The 20,891-nt window shown below is 38.7% G+C and overlaps 1 protein-coding gene across 7 annotated transcripts in view; it reads left to right on the top strand.

Moving 5' to 3' along the window:
• LTBP1 (latent transforming growth factor beta binding protein 1) overlaps positions 1–20,891 on the top strand; it is a 390,140-nt gene that overhangs the window by 119,550 nt on the left and 249,699 nt on the right. For 6 of the 7 annotated variants that reach the window (XM_041755926.1, XM_041755923.1, XM_041755924.1 and 3 more), the window contains exon 4: positions 18,523–18,692. In XM_041755926.1, the coding sequence (XP_041611860.1) occupies positions 18,523–18,692 (170 nt within the window). The remainder of the gene's footprint in view (positions 1–18,522; positions 18,693–20,891) is intronic. The other variant, XM_041755928.1, reaches the window with a different exon arrangement.

The raw sequence follows: 20,891 nt of genomic DNA, 5'->3' as shown, positions 1-20,891 counted from the left end.
AGACAAATCTGGAAAGCAGCCAAAGTAAAAAGATATATACTATGGAACAATGATATAAATGATGAGTCACACTTCATTAGAAACAACGGAGATTATAAAATGCTGAAACATTTTTCAAATGCTGAGAAGTCCAGTTATCTACTTGGAATTTTGTGTTCAAAGAAAAATCCTTCACAAATGAAGGTGAAATAAAGGTATTTTCAGAGAAATGAAAATGGGGACCATTTGCCATAGATTGGTACGTCAAAAAATTCTGAAGGAGGTTCTGGCTGAAGGGAAATGACAGATAGGAACAACATTATTATATTCATATAATGGCGTGGGAATTTATTACATATGCAGATGTTAAGGTCTAACATTTTTATATATAAGTGCCGTAGCGATTTCAAAGGTAGTGAGATCCATGAAACCTATTCTTTTTTTTTTTTATTTATTTATTTTTTTTTATTTTTTTTTTAATTTATTTATGATAGTCACAGAGAGAGAGAGAGAGGCAGAGACACAGGCGGAGGGAGAAGCAGGCTCCATGCACCGGGAGCCTGATGTGGGATTCGATCCCGGGTCTCCAGGATCGCGCCCCGGGCCAAAGGCAGGCGCCAAACCGCTGCGCCACCCAGGGATCCCCATGAAACCTATTCTTGCAAGGATGAGAGAGTTATCAATGGCAATTTTATGGTGCTTTTAGTTTTCAGAGGTTTTTAATGTGTCATGTATTCATAGAATCGTGTTCACAGGATTATTTGGGAGCAGGCGTTTAGATGATGATATGAAATTCAGATTAAGAAAGAAAAGGAAGTGGTGATAGTGGTATAGATTGGTCACATATTAAAAGGACAGGACGTAGTTGCAGAGCGGATTAAAATAAATTTTAATTTTTTCAGGGAACTAGCTCCTTGTTTCATTGATCTGATTGCACTTGTGATGAGCATCAGCTGTTGTATGGAGGTGTTGAATCTCTGTTTTGTACATGTGAAACTAATATTATGTATATGGTAACTAAAATTTAAAAAGTTAAAAAATTTTAACTTCTGAGTTACTTTTTTTTTTTAAAGATTTTATTTGAGAGAAAGAAAGAGTGCATGCATGTGCATGCTTTAGGATTTTATTTATTTGAGAAAGAATGTGCATGCAGGAGCCTGGAGGGGGTTGTGTGTGTGCAGAGGGCCAGGGAGAAGAAGAGGGAAAGAATCCTAAGCAGACTCTGTATCCAGCTGGGAGCACAACATGGGGCTCAATCTCATGCCCCTGATCATGTCTTGAGCTGAAACCAAAAATCAAATGCTTAACTGAGCCACTCAGGCACCCCAGTGAGAGTTATCTTTTTTTAATTTGGTGACTCCAAGAGGGTAGAAGGGGAGAGGAAATTGCTGATAACCTGATCTAGGGGAAGCAACAGCCAGAGATAATTTATATGTTTATAGATTCTACAGATTCGTAATTCTGTAGAATCTGTAAGTAACTAGGTGAATAAAACCTGCCTGATGGAATTTTGATGTTAAAACTTAGCCCTGCCTTAACAGTACCACTTCTCTTCCACAAATAACTAATAATAATCTGGATGACAACCTTCTGTATTTCTTATGCCCATATAGTCATGTGTATCTTTTTAAAATTGCGTAATAAACCATAGGGACAAAATACATAAATGTTCCTGAATCATGATCTTCTCACTTAAGAGATCATAGAAACTTGTATAATATGTATATAACTCCTTTTAATGGTTATAATATTCCATGTTATAAATGTTCTGATTTGAAAAAATTAGCATAGTAGATGTCAAAAGCAATTTTAAGTTTGTATCACTGTTGTGGTTGGGATGCCATAGTATTTTAGATTTACTCTTCAGGGTGCGGGGGTAGCTCAGTCGGTGAAGGTCCAACTCTTGATTTTGGCTCAGGTTATGATCTCAGGATCATGGGATTGAGCCCCTTGTCAGGCTCTGTGCTGGACATAGAGCCTGCTTAAGATTCTCTCGCTCTCCTTCTGCTCCTCCCTGTCACCTCTTTCTAGCTTAAAAAAAAAAAAAAGATTTACTCTTCAGTAAATTGCCCATTCATATCCTTTGTCCATTTTCTTACCAGGTTTTGTTTTGTTCCTGTTGGATTACCAATTTGTCGTTAATTAACAAGAGATCTCTGTATCTAATACCCTTATTTTTTATGTGCCTTGCAGATACTTTTTTCTAATCTTATATTAATAACTTTAAAAAAAGTGTCTTTTTATATAAAAACCATTTTTATTTCTTAAACTCAATATAATTTTTCCCAAAGTCAAATTTGAGTTATTGGCTTAGAAATTCCAGTGGAAAATGGGGTAGCTCTTCTCAGAGCAAAGCTCTCCTAGTGTATATGGGAGCTAGAGAGGCACTTCCTTCATCAGTCTCTGAATAGACCTACCAAGCCAGCCTTCACTTGGATACCTACCAGCCAAAGTTTATGAGTTCTTTTGTTTTAGCACAGGAAGATCCAGTGTGGCATGATTTACTTGGTTGGATTTTGCGGCTTCCTATGTACTTTTGTACTCATTGTTCTCCAGACATATTCAAATAACCATATTTTTTTCACCAGGTATATTGGTTTTAGGAAAAACCCCAACATTTCCAGCAGTGTGGATCTTGCAGGTCCTGTAGGGCAGTGGGTATTTTGTTTCAGCTGGATCAAGCACTAGAAGAGGATTGGAACAGATGTTTGAATTTGGTTAAATGCTTTCAATATTTATTACTTAGGTGACCTAGTTTAGCAGCAATTGTAATAGAAAAAAACAAGACCATTTGGGGAAAACAGAGTTTATTGCATTCACCTTAAAAATTGAAAGAATTTTATTTTTTATGTAGCTTGAATGTGGGGAAATAAGACGTTGAGAGATCCCTTTTCTACTTGAACAGATACCTACATGTATATTACATTAAAAACAAATACGTCCCTTATGAAACATTTATTAATGTGACTAGAGAACAGTTTTGGAGTTAGGATTGTTGGTGTGTTTATAACAATTTCAGAGCTGGAGTACTTGAGAAGTTGTCTTATAGATCCCTGTGCTTTATGGGTGAGGAGACTGAGGTAGGACTCTGACCCTTGGCTCACAGATTCAGTGGCACAGAAAGTAGAATTTTAATTGACCAGATCTGATTCAGTGCTGTTGATCCTCCCTCTGTCTTGAACTCTGCGAATGCCTTGCCCTGGAGAACTGAGCTCTTGGATCTTTATACCAATTGTATCTGTCCTTGACACTCTCTAGATGCCTATCAAATAACTAAGTATAAGGAAGATATTGGTAATTAGGAAGGGGGAAATAGTGAAAGAATGGTTTTGTTTGACATGTTCCCACTATTTGTTCCACTTTTCTAGGTTTACAGGTAATGAGAGGAAGTATATGAAGGTAGCATCCAAAACCAAAAGTCATGAGTGTCTCTTCTTGCTGCTACTAGGGTCCATGATGGAGAGTTGACTAAAAAAATCATGTAAATGTAACAGACACAATAATGCTGGGCTGGGTGGGGGGGCGAGGAGGGTGAGGAAGAATTTGTAGAATGAGCACAATCAGTATGAAAGCCTTCCGAGGCAAGTGGGTAGAGGTTATTTCTCATGTCTGGCAAACAGAATGTTAATTCCTTCATTGCTGTAAAAGGAGGATATTGGAGAACGTAAGGTATTAGGGCTATAGAGGCCAAAGTCTCAATGGATTCAAGGAGTGGCTACCCAAGTGAAGAGTGTCAGAGAGCAGAAGGAAAAAAAGATTGAGGTGATAGTATGGGGGAGGGAACGATATACCTGGTCATTACTATAGAATTGGCATCTGAAACAGTTGGCTAAAAGGGGACAAGAACATACTTTTTTGCTGAGATGAACAAGTCTTATGCTGTATTATCCAGAAATTCTGGAACCTAGGGAGCTCAGGGGCTGAGAAACCTACCTTCTCCTTTCCTCTCTGACTGTAGTGCTATTTTTTTTAAATGGATTTGAGATCTTCATTATGTAGGTTTTTTTTTTTTCCAATTGTGGTAAAACATAGATAACAAAATTTGCCATTTCACCCATTTTAAGTATATAATGCATTAGCATTAATTACATCCACAGTGTTGTACAACCATCACCAGTGTCTGTTTCCAAAACTGTCCTCACCTCAAACCAGAAACTTTGTGCCTATTAAACAAAACTCTCATCCCTTACTCCTGTTTATTCTACTTTGTGTCTATAAATTTGCCTATTCCAGGTAACTCCTAAAAATGGAATCATACAAAATTTGGCCTTTTTAATCTGGCTTATTTCACTTGGCATAACATTTTTCAGGTTCATCCACATTATAGTATGTGTCAGAACTTCATTCCTTTGTAGAGTTGGATAATATTCCATTGTATGTATGTATCACAATTTGTTTATCCATTCATCTGCAAAGGGTATATCTTGGGTTGTTTCTACCCTTTTGACTATTATGAATGATGCTGCAATGAACATTGATGTACGCTTATCTGTTTGACTCCTTGCCTTCAGTTGGGTTTATACCTGGTAGCGGAATTGCTAGATCATACAGAAATACTATATTTAGTGTTTTTGATACACTGCCAAACAGTATTCCATAGCAGCTGTAATACTGAGTTCCTGGACTCTTGCAAACTCATGGAGGGCTTTCCTTTGTAAGTGTATCATTATGAGCAACTGCCCTTAAGGTTGCTGAATGGGACTATACGTTCCAAACTCACGGTCTTAAAAAAAAAAATCTGAAATTACTTATAAAACTTTGAAACAAATTCTGCTTTTCTCTCTTAACTATCCATTTGGGTGATTTCTGAATATGAACTCTAATATAATCAGAGGGGTGGAATTCTCTTTTTGTGATGTCCTCCGTACCTGGTAGAAGAGAAAGAATCGGACACTCTTGTTTGTGAATCACATGTGTGCTAGGTATTTCCACACATTTCAGAAAAAAATCACAGTTTGTATTTGTCTTCATGTTAACTTTATGAAGTGGTTGTTATTCCCCTTAGATTACAATGAGGAAATTGAGGCAATTCTCCCCTTCCTTCCCATGGTAAGTAGTTGAGTCAGGATTTGGTTCCTAAGGTTTGATTAAAAAGCCTTGTGTTTGGCAGTTCCCCAATAGGGTAGAGGCCTTATTGTTTACATTTTGGAATTTTTTTGGATTGCATTAAATTGGGTTTCCTCTGGCTTTTCTTGGTTTAGATAAATAGATGACTACAGTTCCTTTTTAGTTTGTGTTCAGGGACATTGTCCCAAGTAACCAAATGTAGCAGCTCATTTTTTGACAAAACTAAGGACTTTAGCTATTAACATTATTTCCTTCCATGGTTACTTGCTAAATAACTTAATCCAGTTCAAAGTTTTGATGATTTTAGTCTTCTGGTTTTTTCAGGGCTGTTGAATAGTTACTTCACTCTTGGCAGACACGATATCTGTCTCATTAGCACATAGCTATGATAATTAACAATAGAAGGAAAGAGAGGATATGAATTGCTGGCATTTTCTATTTCATCCTTTTTTCCCTCCTGCTGTTCATTGATCTCCATTTTTCTTTTTGTGAATAAGTAATATTCTTACCTTACCCAGAGAGTGCTTGTAAATATGTAATTTGATACAGATTAAAAAAAATCAGGAAAGATAATTGTTGTAGGGCATATTTTGTAAACTCATAGAATATTTAAACACAAAAATAACAAAGAAAATAGTATAAAACCCCTCAAAATATCTACGCACCAGCTTTTCATGCTTAATAACTCAAAGTCACTTGCTTTGCTTATACTCAGTCTGTTTCTGTGCCTCCCTCTGATTATTTTGAAATCAATCTGTGAATGTGTCAGCATGTATCTGTAAGAGACATGGGTTCTTAATAAGTAGCTGCAAGACTATTAGCCTTGCAAAACAAATAATATTGTTAAAAACTCAGGTATCTAAATTTCTCAAAATGTTTCACAAATGCTACCTACTTGTTCACATCAGGATCAAAACAGTGTTCATCCATTGCCACAGATTCATATTCTTGAATCTTTTAATCTCCTCTCTTTTTACTTGAAATTTCTTGCAGCAACCATGGATTGATTATATGCTAGTTATACCCCTGTGATACTAACATGTACTCTGTTCCACTGAGTTTCCTATTAATGTGTAAGATCTAGAGGCTTGATCAGATTCGAATTTGATTTTTGATTGGACTGCTTCATAAGTTGGGTCCTGCTCTTCCATTAAGGGGCACATGTTGTCTGTCTTTGTGATGCTAGCAGCCATTGATGATCAGCACCTCCATTTTCTAATGGCTTGCAAACCATGGTGTTTTAATTCTGTTCCTTTTTTATTTCCTTTCCTCAATTATTTGGCTGGAGTTCAGTTTATATAAGTGGGCATATTAGGCATCTCCAGAGAAACAGAAGCAGTAAGTATGTGTGTACGTATAAAGAGATTTATTGATGAGGAATTAGCTTATGTGATGTGGGGGCTGGTAAGTTCAAATCTTTGGTTTGGGTCGGCAGGTAGAAGACCCAGGAGAACCAGTGGTAGAGGTAAAGTTCAAAGGCAGTCTGCTGCTAAGAATTTGCTGTTAGCCAGGGAGGCCTTCAACTCACATTATGAAGGGCCATCTGTTTACCTAGTGCAGTGACTTAAGTGTTAATCTCATTCAAAAATACCCTCCAAGTTGACGTAAAAATATCCATCACATGAGAGTATCCTGTGCTTGATTCTGTTCTTGCATTGACCAGTTTTGAAATGAGTTGATTATCTAGCATTTTCCAAAGATGAGTTAGAACTTTTTTTCTTTTCTTCTCCTTCTCCTTCTCCTTCTCCTTCTCCTCCTTCTCCTTTTCCTTCCTTCCTTCCTTCCTTCCTTCCTTCCTTCCTTCCTTCCTTCCTTCCTTCCTTCTTCCTTCCTTCTTCTTTCTTCTTCTTCTTCTTTCTTTCTTCTTCTTTCTTCTTTCTTTTCTTCTTCTTCTGTAAACAAAACAAAAACCAACTCTAGACTTGAATTCATGACCCTGAGATCAAGAGTCAGACATTGACTGACTGAGCCACTAGGTACCCCCCGGCTTATTTTCTTAAATTAATGGGTGTATTTATATATGAAATATTTCAAATGATCACTTTTTCTTACCAGTCCTAAAATTGTTTCATCTTTGGCTAATGAGGGCTTCTTCAAATTGTTCCATTAAAACTTTTGAGTCTGTGGTGGTATCACCCTTCCCATTTCTGATAGTGACAATTTGTGTCTTTTTTTGTTTCACTAATCTTAAGCCAACTTTTGGGTTTAGTGATTTTTTTTTTCTATTTCTTTATTTCATCAATTTCTGCCCTGACCATTATTTCCTCTCCATTTTGGGCTTCAATTTTTTTTTTCTAGGTTCTCTTTGTGGAAGCTGAGGTCATTGATATTTAGCCCCACATGTTTGCTCCTTGATAGGGGTTAAGCAGTATCCCATAGATTTAGGTAGGTTGTGTTTTCATTTTTCAGTTCAAAATAATTTAGAATCTTCCTTTTGATTTCTTCTTTGATCCTTCTTTTTTTAATAATTGACAAAAATTGTACATATGTAAGGTCTATAATGTGATGGTTTGATATGCGTACGTGTTGTGAAATAATTACACAGTCAAGGTGATTAACATTTATTACTTCACAAATTACCTTTTATTGTAGTGAGAACATTTGCAATATATCTTCTTAGGAAATTTAAACTATTAAGTACTATAATATTAACTGTAGGCACCATGCTATATGTGTAGTGTGTATTAGATTTCCCAGGACTTTTCTTTTTTTTTTTTTTTTAGTTTTTATTTAAATTCCAGTTAACATACAGTGTAATACTGGTTTCAGGTGTGCAACATAGTGATTAGATACTTCTGTATAACACTTGGGGATCCTATCACCAAGTGCCTTCTTTCATCCCCATCACCTATGTCACCCATTCCCCCGCTCACCTCCCCTCTGGTAACCATCCATTTATTCTGTATAGTAAAGAGTCTGTTTCTTGTTTTGCTTCTCTCTTTTTTCCCCCCATGCCCATTTGTTCTGTTTAAACTCTATATACGAGTGAAACCATATGGTATTTGTCTTTCTCTGACAGACTTATTTCACTTAGCATGATACTCTCTAGCTCCATTCCAGTTGTTGCAAATGACTAGAGTTCTTTCTTTTCTGTGACTGGGTAATATTCCATTTTACACACACCCCACATCTTCTTTATCCATTCATCAGTCGATGGACACTTGGGCTCTTTCCATAATTTAGCTATTGTAGATAAACATTGGTGTGCAAAAATTACTATTTTTTGTATTCCTTAGGTAAATACCTACTAGTGCAATTGCTGGTCTTAGGGTAGTCCTATTTTTAACTTTTGAGGAACCTCCATGCTGGTTTTTTTTTTTTTAATTAAAAAAAATTTTTTTTCCATGCTGTTTTCCAGCGTGGCTGCACCAGTTTGTATCGCCACCAATAGTGTAAGAGGATTCTTCTTTCTCCACAGCCTCGCCAGCACCTGTTGTTTCTTGTGTTGTTAATTTTGGCCATTCTGACAGGTATGAGGTGATCTGTCATTGTAGTTTTGATTTGTATTTCCCTGATGATCAGTGATGTTGAGCATCTTTTCACATTTTGCTGGCTATGTGTATATCTTCATTGAAAAATGTCTATTCATGTCTTCTGCCCATTTTTCAACTAGATTATTTGGTTTTTGGGTGTTGAGTTTGATAAATTCTTTATTTGGGATACTAGCTTTTATCAGATATGTCATTTGCAGATATCTTCTCCCATTCTGTAGGATGCCTTTTAGTTTTGTTGATTGTTTCCTTCGCTGTGCAGAAGTTTTTTATTTTGATGAAGTCCCAATTGTTTATTTTTGTTTTTATTTCCTTTGCCTCAGGAGACCTATCTCATAAGAAGTTGCTATGGCCAATGTCAAAGAGGTTACAGCCTGTGTTCTCCTCTAGGATTTTGATGATTTCCTGTCTCACATTTAGGTCTTTTATCCATTTTGAATTTATTTTTGTGTATGGTGTAAGAAAGTGGTCTGGTTTTGGTTTCATTCTTCTGCATGTGGCTCTCCAGTTTTCCTAACACCATTTGTTGAAGAGACTGTCTTTTTTCCATTGGATATTCTCTCCTTCTTTATCAAAGAGTATTTGGCCATACAGTTGTGGGTTTATTTCTGGGCTTTCTATTCTGTTCTGTTGATCTGTGTGTCTGTTTTTGTGCCAGTACCATACTGTCTTTATCACTACAGCTTGTGATATAACTTGAAGTTTTATATACTCTATACTTCCTAACTTGAAGTCCGGAATTGTGATGCCTCCAGCTTTGCTTTTCTTTTTCAAAATTGCTTTGGTTATTTGGGATCTTTCATGTTTCCATTCAAATTTTAGATTGTTCTAGTTCTGTGAATCATTTGGTTGTTTTGAAGTTCACAAATCTGGTTTGGTTTATTAGTTTACACATATTTAGAGGATTTTCCAGAGATCTTTCTGTTACTGATTTCTGATTTAATTTCATGATGGCCAGAGAACATAGTTTGTATGACTCAAATCCTTTAAAAATTACTGACACTTTTTATATACCCAAATTATGGTCTATCTTGGTAAATACTCTGTATGTACTTGAAAAACATGTGTTAAGCTGTTGTTGGGTGGGGTGTTCTATGAATGTCAATTAGGTTAAGTTGGTTGATAGTGTTAAGTCTTTTATATCCTTACTGATTTTCCATGTACTTGTTCTGTTAATTTTTTAAACAGATATTGAAACAGGAACTAAAACAACAAAATTATGTTTCTCATGGCTTTTTTTTAAAAAAACAGTTTTTGCTTCACATATTTTGAAGCTCTGTTATCAAGTGCACAGCTGTTTAGGATTCTTGTGTCCTCTTGATGAATTGACCCTTTATCCTTATGAAATGATCCTTTTTATCCTTAGTAATATTCTTTGCTCTGAAATCTACTCTGCATGTTATTAACATAGTAGTCATAGCCACTCCAGCTTTGGTTATGATTCATGTGAACATGTGAACTCTTTTCTCATTCTTTTGCTTTTAACATGTTTGTCTTTATAGTTAAAGTGGGTTTGTTGTAGGCAGCGTGTCGTTGGGTCTTGCTTGCTAACCATTCTGACAACCCCTGACTTTTAATGGAGTTGTTTAGACCATTTACATTTTTTTCCAAGCACTAATTTCAGCCAACTTCATTTTTTATTTCCGAACTTTGGGGATTATTTTGTTAAACTTTCCAAGAGGAGGACTTTTCCCTGCTGCTTTTTAAAATTTCCTCTTCATTATGACCCATTGATTATATTTTCCCCTCCTCTAGGAACTTGGGATGAGATGAGTTGAGAATTCCTGGGATGTTTTCATGTAGCAGTCATTTTGAGAAGAATATTGCCTAACCAGGGCTGTGTGGAGACACAGGTTCCCTCTTGGGGGGCCAATTGTGAGACGCCTTAGATCAGACATTTCTTTAGGGATCATTTGGAAGATCATTTGAAGGAAAGGCAGATGTGGGAAGTTGTAGATGCAGCACTCACCTTTGTTACCCCAACAGTTGGCACCAAGCTCCAAACGTGGGTGACCTTCTTAGCATAACTAAACATGTATGGTAGATTGGACTTGCCTACCTTAGAAAGCAGTTTGGCGACTATTTGCCCACCATCTCTTCATAGCACTCTCCCATGCCAAGCAGTTGAACAAAAAGTTCTTCCCAACTCTATGTTGTATTGTTCCTACAAGGGCTTCTGTGAATGACTTTTTTTAAAAAATTGCTATTCCATAACATTTTCAGTGATAGCTAGCTTCCCTTGCAGGTTGCCACCCAGGCAACTTGAGTACAGGGCTATGTCCCTAGTCACAGGCCATTTGCTCTTTACGTATGTTTATTAAAATCATTTGGTGATAATAGCACATGTTGAGAACAGGGTCTTTCATCTTTGGAACTGTTGACATTTGGGGCCAAATAATTCATTCTTGTGGAGGACTGCCCTGTACAATATAGGACACTCAGTAGCCCCTCTGGGGGGCAAAATCACTCCCAGGAAAGAACCACTTACAAATGAAAATTGGTTCACGAACTACTTGGTTGTATTTTCCCTATTTATTAACAATGACCACTAAAGTTTACTTAATCTCCATGCGTTCCCTCTCCCCTTGCAATATCTACCGTCCCGTTTTCATTTCCTCAATCCTATACTGGTCTATCCGCTACACTTAGATTTTTCATAGTCTCTTTTCTTTCTTTCTGTTCTCAAGACTTTGTGTTTGCTTGTTTCACTGTACTTTCACTGTGTGTGTTCTGGCTCCCTCCAGCTCTCCTTATCCGGTTACTGGCAGTCTGTGCTACCCTTTGATCTCGTCATCAGCAGCCTTTTACCTCTTAATCTTTTTTTGGTCTGAGGGATCATTCTGTGTGAATGGGGTCATCACGGAAGGTAGTCTCCCTTTCCACGTGTGTTACGCTGCCTGGGGACCTCTTTGCCATGTGTTTTTCCTTGGTCCTTCCCCTCTGTGCGTGTCATCCTCAAGAACTCTGTTTCCCCCATCACACTGCAGCTGACATCTCATATACTTGGGCGCACTGCCGTTTCCTCGAGGGGCATGTGCCCGTGCTTTTGAACAACGTGGAACCCATGCAAGGCACATCTGATCCCTCGAATTTTGTAAGGACAAACTGGCCCTGAAAGCCGGGGGGTGACCCTTGGTGGCTTCCTTCTGTCGTTCTGTTTTCTTCCTCTTCTGGTTTTTCTTCATCTGGATTATGAACCTGAGGGCTCTAACCATAGGGGAAAGGTTTGGATTGCTTTAGACTGGCCTTCTGTGGGAAACATTTTATGGCCTGATGGGGGTTTCCTTCTGTGAGGTCCAGAGCTCTTTTCTTAAGTGGAAAGGGGCTTGTGTTTTGCCAGATCCTCCCACCCGTTCCACAGGTCAAATAATGAATCTAGTAGAAATGTGGAAAAGTTTAGTCCATACGTGTGCCAAAAATTGCCACTAGGAAGGCAGCAGTGTAAACAGTGTGTGACTAATCCTTTCTTTTAAGGAAAGAAGTTGTATGCGATTGTTTCCCCTCCGCTTCCAAAGATACAGAGGTGTCTACAGATGCGGGTCTCCAGATGGCCAGCCATACCCCTCAGCTCTGGCCCATGTTTCCTCGTCTGTCTTGTCCTTGTGTCGCAGCGTGTCACCTATCAAGTGTATTGCCTGCTGCAGCCACACTCCTCTCACTACTGAAACCACCATGCTGTGGATGGTGCCAGTGGCCTCCCTAACCCAGGCATGGCCTTCCTGAATCTCTTTTCCTGCTTCTTGTGCTGCAATTGGCAGGTGGTTCTCTCTCTTTTCCTCCTAGAAACCTTCTTCTTTTTTTTTTTTTCAATAAAGGTTTTATTTATTTATGAGAGAGACACACGGAGAGAGGCAGAGACACAGGCAGAGGGAGAAGCAGGCTCTCTGTGGGGAGCCCAATGTGGGACTCAATCCTAGGACTCCAGGATCGCAACCTGAGCCAAAGGCAGACACCCAACCACTGAGCCACCCATTTGTCCTAGAAAGTTTCCCTGGAAACATTCTTCCATTTGTCCTTTCTAGATCTGCATTATTCTTGTTTTTCTCCAAATTTTCCCCCCCATTTTCTCTTTATGTCCCTACCCTTAAGTGTGAATATCCTCCAGATCATGTAGTTCTGTGTTCTTTTTTTCTGAAACATTTTTGCCTTTGAAGAAATTGGCTCCACTTAGAACATCACTTTTCTTCATCTTGGAGGCTTTCCCTAATGGGCCCTTAGAGACTTGCTCCATGTTCTGTCTCTAACATAATTACCGTCCTTGCAGACTGACCCTTTCTCTTTGCTCTTTCTTTTTCCCGTGACCTTGAACAAAAGTACCTGTCCAGTTAACCAGGCTTAAAACCTTCATTATCACTTGAGTCCTTTTCTATTAGTCCCCAGCCATCTAGCATTTAATCCTCAAGTCATATTGGTCCTTCTGATAGTAAGTTCCATCCAGCCATTTCTTCATGTATTCCTTTTATTTATTTATTTTTTTAATTTTTTAAATTTTTTAAAATTTATTTATGATAGTCACAGAGAGAGAGAGAGGGGCAGAGACACAGGCGGAGGGAGAAGCAGGCTCCATGCACCAGGAGCCTGATGTGGGATTCGATCCCGGGTCTCCAGGATCGCGCCCTGGGCCAAAGGCAGGCGCCAAACCGCTGCGCCACCCAGGGATCCCCATGTATTCCTTTTAGATGTCTCTAAACACTTCTTGCCATAGAAGGTGAAGATTTAACTTATTTGCTTTCCCTCTTACTTCCCACCCTTTCTCTCACAATCATTATTTCATTTTCATAGCTTGTGTACACCCCAACAGCACATTTATGCTTCTGTTTCTTCTTAAGTCAATGTCATCTATCAAGGTCATGACTAGTATCTAATGACTTTGCATTTTATAAAGTGAAGGTGGTGGCTCTCCCAGTCTTCCTTCCTTTTCTTCTCCAAGAATTTTCCAAACTTCAGGGCACCTGGGTGGCTCAGTGGTTGAGTGTCTGCCTTTGGCTCAGGTCATGATCCCAGGGTCCTGGGATCAAGTTCCACATCAGGCTCCCCGTAGAGAGCCTGCTTCTCCCTGTGCCTATGTCTCTCTTTCTCTGAGTCTCTCATGACTAAATAAATAAAATCTTAAAAAAAAAAAAAAAGAAATTTCCCAACTTCTCTCACTAATTTTGTACGTTGATGTCACCAAAGTTGGTAACCTGGTTGTTTCTGATCATTACAGCATTTGTAATATTTTGTTCATGGATGTACCACTCAATGCTTGACTTTCTTTCTTTATGTGTCCTTCACTCTCATGCATGCTTCTTGAAGAAGTGTTCTTAGCTCAAATTTGAATGTATTCTCCCATTTTTCTTTCTAACAGTTGTATTTATACCATATAGTCAAGTGTCTTCAAAATCGCAATCATATTTTTTATTTTCATGACTCCTTTTCCCCCTGGCATTACTCTCTTGGAGCTTGCGGTCTTCCTGATTTCCTGGCAAGCTTCTTTTTAGGGGAAAAATGGGAGAGCAGTCTTTGATCTAGGGGAACCCAGAATCCAGAATGAGAAGGCCTTATTCTGGGAGTGGGGAGCAGTAAGTTTTTAAAACTTATACAATACAGTTCTATTCTTTTAGGGAAGAATACTAGTTTTTTTTTTTTTCCCCTGAGAAGGATAGAAGTCTGACTTATGGATGCTCTGTGTGTTAGAGTTGGGGAGGATAGCTGCCTTTATAGATAGATTTTTTTAGTTAAGACACCAGTGTTTAGCCCTACTTTTCATCACCCTTTGCTTTACTTGGTTTAAGGTCCAAAATGCCTCTGTGTTTCCCCAAGAAGATTGCTTCCTTTGTGCCTGTGCCCTCACAGAATGATTCTTGACCAGTGCCCTTAAGCCTACTGGTTGCAACCCATTAGGGAGTCATGAAGTCATGAAATCAATGTAGTGGTTCAAGACTGTCACTTAAAAAATAGATGAGAGGACAAAACATCAAAATGCCCTCCGCATGGTAAGGGTAAATATTGTTGTATAAAACTTGTTTGAGTTATATGAAAACACAGACCCCATATGTACACATGTATTGGGTCTCCCAAGCATGATGGACTTCTTACTGCAGGTGTACCTAGAAGAAGTTAAAATATTTCTCAGGCCATGGCTTCCTCCATGCTGCTACAACAGTCAGCATTTCTCAATCTACTTTGAGTCTTACAGATTTGTTGAAATCTCTCTTGTGTGTTTATTAATGGCCAAAATGAACCATATTTATTACCCTGTGTGGCACAGGTATTGACTAATCAGAAGGGATGCTGAACAGAGATTCAGAGATCCAGAGATCCAGCTCTGCCACATGTCAACTCCTTATTTATAGGATTGAAGGGATGTGTGTCTTGGGAGGCCCAGTAGAGGGAGGCGGGGCCACTAAGGGCTTTGGGATAACAGCTGTTTATCAGAACAGAATATTTCCCATCTTGTAATGACTAGTGTGGCTATACTGTTGTGTAACAGCCACATGTCAACTCTGGATTTAAATCTTCTTTTATTTTTTATAATTTTAAGGACATCTTTGGAGGAAACTGAGATATATAGGTACCTTAAAAAAAATCATTTTGAACCAGAGGTCCTACAGTTTTCATTCTTAGCTTAATTTTCCCTAGTATTTTAGTTCTCTCAAAAAAAAAAACTAATGCTCTGACAAATCTGATGTTCACTAGTGATAATTAAATTACATTCCCACCACCCAGGAGGAGGGAAGAATGGAGAAAACCCCAGTTGAAATGAAAGGAGAGAGATTATTCCTGAAATATTTGGGTAAAAGAGAAAGAAGAGTTAAAGAGGATTTATATTTGTGAGACTGAGAGGTTGTCCTGAGTGGAAATAACAGAACGATGAAATTAGAGGGAAGAGTGGAAACCCACCATAAAGGGAGGAAGAGTGAAGAGGATCCAAATCATGTATTTGTGAAATGAGAAACTGTTCAGTTTCCACCGTCTGTCCCATGTGCTGCCACCATTCATGCTTTGCTTCCTAATCTGTGGGGCTGTCACTCAGAGTGGCTTCAGTCTGTTCCTGTGCATTTATACGCTTGCACTGGGGAAGAGGAAAGGTGGTGGAAAAGAGGAAGCGCAGTCCAGGTGTAGCTCCATGTCTGCACTGTGTTTGTGACTTGGAGAGTGCTTCTACTGTAGTCAGACTTAAGTATCATTGTGCTGGCATTTACTCACTGCTCATTTCCTTAAGTCCACGATGGCTGGGGTTGTCACTCAAGTTCTAGACCTGGTAAGCTCATTTTATTTGTTTATTCATTACTTTCCAGTTAGGTGTAGGGAAAAAGAGCCCATATATTAGCTTTCAGCTCATTTCTTGGTGCCTCTCACTTCCTTGATTCAGAGGGGAGAGTAGGGAGGATCTCAAGTAGGAGGCAGGACCTTCTCTCTCCCCCCAGCCCTGAGCCCATCCTACCTGGCAGTGATCAGAGCTGGAATGGTGTTCCTTTCTGAACAGGAATACTTCTACCAGCAGGTGCCAACAGCATAGTGACAGGATGACAGCATAGTTGGGGAGTGAGTTGCTCTGGAGATGGGAAGAAGAGCTTCCTGTTTTCACGAGGCTGATGGAGTAGACTTGTGGTTCTTATCATTCACCACCAGATGTGTCCAGCTGTTACACTTTCTACTCAATCCCAACCAAACATACTTAAAGTTCAAACCAACACTTACATCATCAAAACAAAAGTGTTTACAACATTAAGCCTTACTTAGGCTTTTAGTAATTTAAGTTATTAGTCTAGTGATAGAGGGAGTGCCCTTCCATAGAATTGTGTCTGGGAAAAGTCAGGCCCAGGGTGGATTTTCCTAGGTTTTCCTGCAACTCTAAGCTGTAAAGTGGTGGATCGAGATCACTGACTGGCTAAGGGGGAGGTACTCTTCATCCTAGCCTCTTCCTTCATTTCTCACGGATGCCTTGTCCCACAGAAGAGCTTATCCATCAACTCCAGTTAGGATCAGTTGGGTAGACTGCCTTTATTCAGGACTGTTACTGCTTTTGATGAGACACTATGTGGTGGTGGTTTTTGTGGCTTGGCAATTGATCTTTCATACTCACCTGTCATAGTGTCATTTCTTCTTATTTAGAGCCCCTCATTTGGGAGAATCTTTGGGGCTTTGGACTACTTATCAGTGTGATTATATCCCAGTCATCTATTTCCTATGTTAAAGTATCATAGTTTGGGAATATTTTGATTGGTTTAGATGCCTTTAATTATGCCACGGTCGGTAAAATTCAGGGTTACTCTGGAGAGGTCTCTCCTTCCATAGGCTCAGTTTGCTGCTAAAATATTCTGTCCCAGGGGTCCCTGGGTGGCTTAGTGGTTTAGCACCTGCCTTCGGCCCTAGGGCGTGATCCTGGAGTCCCAGGGTTGAGTCCCACGTTGGGCTCCCTGCATGGAGCCTGCTTCTCCCTCTGCCTGTTTCTCTGCCTCTCTCTCTCTCTCTCTCTCTGTCTCTCATGAATGAATAAATAAAATCTTTAAAAAAAAAAAACTCTGTCCCAGCAGTTTTAGTAGCAATTAAGCATTTTCTGGAATTAGTTGGTCTATCTTCTTCACATTGTTTATTTATTAGTCTTGCTTAGCTAATGATGTTAGTTCTGTTCCCCAGGGAATTATTAAATCTGGGCAAAGGCTTATTATTTTAAAGTTTACATGCTGAATAATGTTCCATTGTGTATATATTACCACATGTTCTTTATCTGTTCATCTATTGATGGACACTTGGGCAGTTTCCATATCTTGGCTATTGTAAATAATGCTGCTATAAATATAGGAGTGCATGTATCCCTTTGAATTAGTGTTTTTGTATTGTTTGGATAAAATATCAGAACTAATGTAACACTATATGTTAACCATACTAGAATTAAAATTTAAAAAATTACTTAAAAAGAGAATAGTTTCCATTACATGCAACAAAAGAGAACTGTCCTAGAAAACGGTTGGACCAGAGGGTGAATACAGAGTAATTGTGTTCAGGAGTCCCCAGAGGTCTTGACTTGTGGTATTGAAGAAATGAGATTGTGATTAGTTACTATTACCATTGTTATTATTCTTAGGAGCTAGTAATTATAAAACATTTAACCATAATAGTTTTAATTGTTATGAGATACAGCATAAAATATTTAAATGTGAACTAGAAAAAGTTGAATATGTTTCTTCCTTATCATAATTATGTTTCAAAAGGTAATTAAGAATTCTTTTTTTCCAATTTTTGAGCTTTCTATCATTAGGGATGTCCCACTGTTTACTGTTCAGGCTCTGATTGTTGACAGTTAATTTTGCATAACTGATCAAGCTGGGGATCTCTTGCATAATCTCCTTTCTGTTTTTCTTCTTCCTTTTCCCCTCTTTGCATTTCCAATACTGCCTACTTATCAGCATATATAAAATGCACTTTTTAAATATATGTACCTGCTCACATATGTCTTTATTACATATAAATGTCTTGTGTTCTGCATATGGGCTATGGTAACTGTGCTCTGAATCCCCTGATAGAATCCACTAGTGGTGGCCTCTTTAGCCTACACTTCTTGATTAGATAGGCAGAGTCCCTTTGATGTTAAGGTCTTTCTTTCTTTCTCTCTTTTTCTCTTTCTCACTTTCTCTCTCTCTCTCTTTCTTGATTTATTTACTTGTAAATAGCACATGCCAGTGTGGGGAGAGGGAGACAGGCCAACTCTGTGCTGAGTGTGGAGCCCAATGTGGGGTTCCATCTCACTGCCCTGGATCCCGACTTGAGTCAAAACCAAGAGTCAGATACTTCACCAACTGAACCACCCAGTGCCCATATGTTAAGGTTTCTAAGTGTAAGCAGTTAGTCCCTTGTGTTATAAATGGGTAACTACAGTATTTGAAGGAAAAATTGAGCCTTGTGTGGAGTCTATTTCCTTTCTAAGTTTAATTTATTTTTCCCTTCTTAGTTTTAAAAAATCTGTAATTAATATCCCTATCCCCACTTTGTTTCTTCCCAGAGTGACACCCCTTTCCTCACAGAATGTGATGATTCATCATGGCCAGACCCAGGAATATGTACTGAAGCCCAAGTACTTTGCAGCCCAGAAGGTGATATCAGGAGAGCAGTCCACTGAAGGTTCGTTCCCTTTGAGATACGGGCAGGGTCAAGTTACGGCACCTTTTCAGTGTGAGTATAGTCCAGTCAATGATTTTTCTAAGTTACAGTATTACAGTTTGGAAACACTTTGTTTGGTTTAGATGTCTTTAATGTGTCATAGCAGATAAAACTTAAGAGTTGTTTAAAAAAACAAAACAAAACCCAGAAACACAACAAACCCACCCTGGTTCCCAAAACAACCAGACAGCAATTCAGTTTCTTTATTTTGAGGAAAGCAGTTTCCTTGGATGTTGGCAAAGACTGTGAAGTGGGCTGCCTGTAATTCTGTTTCTCCAAGATGGCTCCATTTCTGAGAGATACTTGTTCTCATTTTAGATAAGTTGTATGCCTGACATGTTTACATTGATAAAATATTTTCTTTAGTAAGCTAGCCAGGATTCATGACTTGTGAAATGCCTGAAATGTCCTGCATTACTCTCTGAGGTTCACCTACAGTGGTTGTTTTTATGGTAGGAGGTCCACTTTTTAGTATATCGAGCAGATGGCGTGGCAGGTTTTACTCTGAATTTGTAAGGAGCTATTGTATCAGTGGCCAGCTTGGTTAATATCTCAGTATGTGGGAAGCTCAAGGACAAGCCCTGGCTCAAAGGGTGGGGAATGTGATGATTTGTGGTTTAGGTATTACAGAGTGTCTGCTGGCAGCATCTGGAGGAAACGTTCTGGAGTGAGGCGCAGACCATTCAGAGCCGAGAGCTAGACACACGCGCCCATTCCAGCAGCTTCCTGCTCTGTCTCACGTTGACTGATTGCCTGCGCCACAAGTAATGAAAGAGGATGCCAGTTGTTAGGTTGAAAAGGACTATCTTTCACCACCAAAAGGAGTGCACATAGCTGAGCTAGAGGTTTTACAACCATGTGGCCCTTCAGAAGTCTGTATATGTATGGGTTTGGTTCCCTGGGCCCACGTGCACCTCCTGAGTTGGTCACCATCCTAGAGTGATTGACTCTTCCCTTAGAATTGGTCACTTAACAAAAAGACTATCTAATATAAGGTTTGCATTTTTCATCTTTTGAGAAAATTATGCTCGGTGACCTGAGGCAGGAACCCCAGAGCAGTAATTTGGTGAGGTTGGTAGGGCTGATGAGGACAGCAAGTCCTGAGGATTTTCAAGAGGGAAGAATGGAGAAATCCTATAGAGCATCTCCTGGTCCTTTAGGCAAGACATTTCCAAGGCATTTGTAAAACAATACAAGTGTTAGTCTTGTGTTTAAAGATCCTTTGGGTTAAGTGCTTCATAACCTGTTCTGTGTGAATATCCCAGAGTGTGTAGTATTTTTCTAATCTTAATTTAAAAAAGTAACTCCAAAGAGGTACTTATTTATTTCTTTGGATTTTTATATAGATAGAAATTTCTTAGAAGCCTTCCAGAATTAGAATGTAATGGGAGGAGAGTTTTTGAAAGCTGAAAGAGAAGAGAATTTTGAACTACATGGAAGTATCAGGAAAAGGTGGTCTGAGAATCACTGGTATTAAGACTAGGGATGAGACTGGTTTTGATGTGTCAATGATTCATTATTGGAATGACTGGTCCCACTATGTGTATTTTAAACTCTCAGACCTTTGTCCAAGGGTCTTCTGGAAGATGAAATTATATTTTAGAAAAACAGGAAGATAAGTTTATCTATATTGTCCATCAATTTCCCACCCATTCTGTTTAAAAGTAGTTCTTCCATAGCTGGGAGCTAGGAGAGTAATTCAGACTAACACATAATCATATTGATGGGATTCTCTGCTCATACTCCCCAGGAGTTAGTGGCTTTTCAAAAAAAAAAAAAAAAAAGTCCAGGAACTAACTGAAATAGGCATATAGAAAGGCCAGGAAAGGAGATGTGGCTATTTTTTGCTGAGACCAAAACTCTTTTGAGAGCTGGAAGGCTAATGGGAAAGTTTTAAAAAGAGGTAATTTGGCAGGACCATGAGGTTACGGAAATAGCAAAATTGAGTAAGAACAACAATAGAAAGATTAAAACTAGAAAGGAGGAATGAGTAATACTAAGAACCTAAAAGTAATGTCTTCCCATATTCAGCTTCATATTAGGTGAAAGGATCCCCCAAGAAAACCTTACATGTAACAGAAAAGAGAAAGTAAGGGAAGTCTGAGGAAAAGCAGGAGCTTTTAGTGTCTTTAATCTCATCTTTATAAAAGAGATCAAATGTAAACAGATGAATCTCTCATTTTGCCAAAGAATTTTAAGGTCCAGTTTTAG

This window comes from Vulpes lagopus, chromosome 5, assembly GCF_018345385.1.
Source record: "Vulpes lagopus strain Blue_001 chromosome 5, ASM1834538v1, whole genome shotgun sequence".
Taxonomy (NCBI): Eukaryota; Metazoa; Chordata; class Mammalia; order Carnivora; family Canidae; genus Vulpes; species Vulpes lagopus.
The sequence above is the reverse complement of the archived record's forward strand: the minus strand, read 5'-3'. Positions and strand labels throughout refer to the sequence as shown.